The sequence below is a fragment of the Plasmodium relictum genome (genome assembly GCF_900005765.1).
Source record: "Plasmodium relictum strain SGS1 genome assembly, contig: PRELSG_00_v1_95, whole genome shotgun sequence".
Taxonomy (NCBI): domain Eukaryota; phylum Apicomplexa; class Aconoidasida; order Haemosporida; family Plasmodiidae; genus Plasmodium; species Plasmodium relictum.
The window spans coordinates 122,212-128,211 of NW_021628759.1; the positions used below are offsets into that span (position 1 = coordinate 122,212).

General features: G+C 17.8%; 2 protein-coding genes across 2 annotated transcripts; one reads left to right on the forward strand and one right to left on the reverse strand.

Annotated features, from left to right (window-relative positions):
• Window positions 1–969: 969 nt before the first annotated feature.
• On the forward strand, window positions 970–1,662 carry PRELSG_0011600 (HSP20-like chaperone, putative; the record flags this gene model as incomplete). Its single annotated transcript, XM_028677278.1, has 1 exon — window positions 970–1,662. One exon carries the CDS (start codon window positions 970–972, stop codon window positions 1,660–1,662), a length of 693 nt encoding a protein of 230 aa, XP_028531307.1.
• A 582-nt stretch (window positions 1,663–2,244) lies between these two features.
• On the reverse strand, window positions 2,245–5,997 carry PRELSG_0011700 (conserved Plasmodium protein, unknown function; the record flags this gene model as incomplete). Its single annotated transcript, XM_028677289.1, has 1 exon — window positions 2,245–5,997. A coding segment is annotated over one exon (3,753 nt), but the record flags the coding sequence as incomplete, so codon positions are not given.
• Between the last annotated feature and the right edge of the window lie 3 nt (window positions 5,998–6,000).

The window sequence follows — 6,000 nt, forward strand, 5'->3', positions numbered from 1 at the left end:
ATTAAAGAAAATATTTAGAATACGAAAAAAAAATAAAATAAGTAGCATAATATATTATAATCACATAAAAAACTCTTAGTATTATTAATAAAAATGCATACAATACTTATAAAAAAAAAAAAAAAAAAAAGATTTTTTTGAAGTGTTTCTTTAATAAATGAAAATTATGAAAATTAAAGTGTATGAAGAATTATTTTTGGCTTCAAACTCTTTTTTTTTATTACATATTCTTCATATATTTTTTTTTTACGTTAAATATTATATATTATGTATTTTTTTTTTTCTTTTTATATTATAAAATTCTTATATTTTTATATATTATACTTTTTTATTTTCCATTATTTTCCTTATTTTACAGTGAATCACTTTTTTTTTTTTTTAAATGCTCTTTTACTATTCTATATTTGTTTTTCTTATTCTATTTAACATAATTTTTTTTTTAAATAGGAAAACAAATATTTTTTACTTTTTTTTTTTAACTATTTTAAGTAATATATATATATCATGAATGCATTATGATCAAAAATACAACAGTTTTTAAAAAATTATTTCAAATATAACACCCATTTATTATAGAAAATATTTTTAGCAATAATTATAAACAGTTAAAATGTTAATTGTTCACTCATTAATACATACAACATAAGATATGTATTTCTAAACAACGTTGAAACACTTTTCATCTTTTTTGTCTTGTTACATTAGTGAAACGCTATCTAGCTGAAGCTATTTTTATTATATGAAAAAAAAAAAAAAAAAAATAGCTAAATGTTAGTTGTTTTTTTGGAAATGATCAAAATTTTAAGTTAAATATATTTTATACATAATTTTATTTTTTTATTTTTTTAAAATTACATTCAATAATATTTATCATTTAAATAAAAAAAGTAAATAAAATTTTGGAATTTTTTTTTTTTTTAATTTTTTTATTTATATATTTTCATATATACATTTTATTTTTATCCAAACATGGTTCTAATAAATACAACAAAGCCAAAAGTTATAATTGAATCTTCGGGGGTACCAATAATACAAGAAAATATACCCGGAGTACTTTCTACACCAGTAGAAAAAACTATTTATAGTAGTTATGCATATAGTGGCCCTATTTCCCATCCAAAGATAATATCTCATAATGAATATAAATATAATTCGACAAAGTACACAACAAAATCACGTAACACTCAAAAGCCCGAATTCATAAGTACATTTGAGCCACATAATGGATTTTATTATGAAGCAATTCCATTAAAAACTAACACAAATAATATCTTTGAAATAACTCCATCACAAGAAGAATTAAATAAAATAACATATAATCCTAGAATTGAAATTTATTCTACATCAGCTTTTGCAGTTATAATGATGGATATTCCGGGAATTTCTAAAGAAAATCTAAATGTTGAATTGGAAAAGGGATTATTAAAAATTTATGGACGTAAAAATAAACCTATGATTGAAGAATTAGAAAAAGAAAATGAATATCATACAAAAATTATAGAAAGGCTAAATGAATACTATTTTTGCAAGATTTTTCAGATGCCTCCTGCATTTTCTGAAGGACAAAGTATATCATGTAAATTAAATGATGGAGAACTTGTCATTAAAATTTTAGCAAATGAATTAAAAACACAGAAGAAAGTTATTGATATACAGACATAGTTAATAAATTTATATATTTAAATAAAAAGTAAACATATATATATAAATATGTTTTTCTAATACATTATTTTCCTGTTTTTTTAATGCTTTTTTATTTTTTATTTTTCCTTTAATTTGAAAAGAAACTATTATATAAACTTTTGTTTGTGTATTTTATTAATTTTTTTTTTTTTTTAAATGTGCGTTGTTTTTCATAATTTTGTTATTATCTTTAAAAATTGCCAGAATCATATTTAAGACACCCTTTTTTTTATTATCTTTTTTTTTTCTTAATTATAAGTTATTTTAATGTTTACATAATATCTTTTTTTTTAATTAAACTTAAAAAAATTTAAATGTAACATAAAAAAAAAAATTTCAAAAATATCCATAATTTGAAAGTTTTTTAATAATAAGGATAATTTGATAAATATTATTTAATTTGATTTCTAAAATAATCAAGTATTTTAAAAACATGAAAAAAAATAATATATATATATTTTGTTCATTTTTTTTTGGATTTTTATTTATTTCATTTTTAATGCTAAAAAAAGAAATTAAAATTTATTGATAATTCTTTCTATAATTTTTTTTCAAAATTGTTCATTTTTTTCTAATATTTTCATTATTTATATTATTATATAGAATAATTCTTTTTTTTAATGAAGTAAACTTTTTTTTAATTAATTTTTGGTTTTTATTACACATGTAGATACTTTTAATTAATGATGAATTTTTTTCATTTATACTTTTACTTGTATTTTGAAAATTTGAATTAACTTCTATTAACTTGATTACTTTATATGCCATTATTTTAATAATTTTTTTTTTTATTTTCTTAAATTTTTTCTCGTAATATGAATTTAAACCTAAAAAAAAGTAGTAGCATTTTAAAATATTTTCTAAAAAAGTAATTTGATCCCCTGAATTAGAATTATTTATATTTATATTATTTTTTTTTAAATAATAGTCTTTTACATCTATGTAATAATTTTTAACTTTTATAAGTTTTTTTATTAAGTTACTACATTCTACATTTTCATATTTTTCCATATCACTAGTTAATATATTATTCTTTATATCATTTATTAGTGTCTCCGAATCTATTTGATTATTATTTGATACTTCTAATTTTGATACGATTTCTTCATTTAATTTAGGTTTATTATTTTTTAAATCATCAAATTTATTATTATGAATACTCTCATCTAATATAATAAATGTCTTTCTCAGTAATTGCAGAGAGGAATAATAATAATCACTTTGAAATTTATTTTTAAAATCTTTACATCCATGATTCAAATTATATGGGTTTATATTATCTCCATTATCTTCTGTATCTGTTTCTTTTTTATCATTATAAACATCACTGTATTCACCTTGGTTTTTGTCAATGTTGTAACTTTTATTTTCCATATTTTCATACTTGATATATTTTTTATGACACTTTTTTCTATATATTATTAAATTCATTCTTGTATCACTGTTGTTTTTGTATCTACCATTTGTTTCACCATTATTTTTTTCAGAAGTTTTATTATAATTTATAATATTACATATATCCAAATTAGAATTATAAGATAATGTGTTTTTTTTGTATAACTCATTAATATAGTCATTATATAAAGATTTAATATATGATGAAAACATATTTTTGAATAAATTAATATCCATTATTTCTTCATTTATAATTAAACTATTAATTAAATAATTTCTAAATTTTGCTTCTTTAGATAAAATGCACAATGGCTTATAATTTTTTTTTTCTATTAAGTGTATTTCAGTTTTACTATCTTTTCTTTTTATTTTGTCAGTATTACTTGATAAAATTATTTTAAAGCAATCGTATATTATGAATAAATTCTTATATATAGCACAAGTAAAATAATTAATATTCTCGTTCATGAATAATTTTTCTTTTCTTTGACAGTCTAAGTTTATATAATGAGTGAAAATAAAATACACATCATTTATATTATTATCTAGCATTGTATATTTATCTTCAATAATTACTGGATATAAAATATATTCCACATCATATAATAAATTTGATTGAAATATGTTAAAATTTTTTTCTTTGTAATTACTTAAAGCCTTTTCTTCCATTTTAAATAATTTTGAGAAATTATGATAACATAATTGTTTGGTATAATCTAATAATAAATAATTATAATAATCAAAATCATAAAAATTTATTTTTGATTTAAAAATAGATGTCTTCATATATAAATTATTTATACAGAAATCATATATTAATTTTGCTAATAAAAAATTTTCTATGTACAATAAATAAAATATAACTTGAAAAAATTTTAGCCAAGTTAAGTTTAATATTATAATTTTATTATTATTAAAACATAGTAAATTATTATTACATAATACAATAGATCGTACATTACTCATTCCTGTGTAATATGAATCAAAACATAATATATTTAATAAATGACACTCAGTATTAATTTCAAAATCCATTTCATTCTGAACTAATTCATTAATGTCTTCGTAGCATGATAAAAACACATCTCCATTCTGTACTTCATCTAAATATTTTTTATTGCTTGAATGTTTTTTTTTTTTTTTCAGTATACTTATTTCTTTAAAAAATAATTTTTTTTTATCATTAGTGAGACTTAATGCTTTCGCTATTTCATCACCATCAGTTGTAAAATGTTCTTTTAAATTAATTTTTTTGTCAATGTCGCTTGTATACATATATTTTTTTATATTTTGTTTATCTATTTTTTCTAAAACATAATTGATTTGGTACTTATTTCCTAATTTATTGTAATACTGTTCATAATTTTCCTTATTAATTAAATGTTTTATTTTTTTTAAATTCATTTTTTTTAAAATTATATTTTCATTGTTATTAAAAATATTAAAAAAATGTCTCTTTTTTCTAGCAAGAGAAAAGACATTTTTATTTTTACTATTCATTGATATAAATGGTGTAATATAATAATTTAATAACAAAAAATAAATGTAACCAAATTTGTCACAAACACATATTAATACCAAATTATTATAATATATTAAATTGATACTGCTATAAAAAGAATTTTTTAGGAAATTTATAACATAAGGAAGATAACAAATTTTTTCTTTTTTTTTTTCAAAATTCATACATACATATTTATTTCTATATTTTGTAATGGAACATTTTTTAAAATAATCATAATAATCTAAAAAATCTTCTGCATATTCATAACATTCATTTTTCCTTTTTTTAATTTCATTTATTTCATGTAATAAATAATAACCAATATAACACTTTCTTGTAATAATAGGAGAATAAATTAAAATTAATCCATTTTGCAAGAGCAAAAATAAGCATGTTTCTATCCATATTAAATTTTCATTAATAGAACCAAAACAAAAGTCTACTACTAGATTTTTATATTTATTCTTTTTCGAAGAGGATCTTTTAACATTATCTTCAATATGATGAGACAAAAATTTCTCTTTTAAATCATTATTTGTTAAATCATCATTATAATAATTTAATATTGAATCAAATTCATTATTTATATATATTTTTTTAATAGAGCTATCAAAATTTTCACTGTAATTGGAAGTTTCAATATATTCACTATTTTGAGAATGCTCATTTTTTTCTTTAATTTTTGTATTATTTCTATTATTATTAATATTAATGTTATTAATACAGTTACTTTTATTGTTGTCTATATTACTATTTGTACTATTCTTATTATTGTTGTCACTATTAATGCTATTCATAGTATCGTTATAATCATTATCATTATTCATATTATTACTATTATCATTATTATTATTATTATTATTATTATTATTATTATTATTATTATTATTATTATTATTATTATTATTATTATTATTATTATTATTATTATTGTTGTTGTCATTATTCATATTATTACTATTATCATTATTAATATTATTATTATTAACATCATCATTATTAGCAATATTATAATAATAACTATTACAATTACTTTCTTTGTAATTCTCCGTGTTGAAATTATTACTGTTGTTTGTATTTTTTATTTTTTCAACATATTCTAGAGTATTAGCATTGCTAACAGAATTCATGGTACAACTGTTTTCATTATATTTATCAGAAAAATAATTTTTACTATAATTATTTAAGTCATTACCTATTAAATAGTTTTTGCATTCTATACTTTCATTATTTTCAATAATTTCTATATATTCACTTTCCCTTGTGTCTTCATTAGCACCATTATTTTTGTTTACACTGTTATATTTCTTCCTATTTTTATTATCATAAGATTTATCTATAAATTTTTTTTGAACTTCTTTGCTATCTTTTTTTATATAATTAAAATTTTCATTTATTTTATTTTGAAGAATATCAAC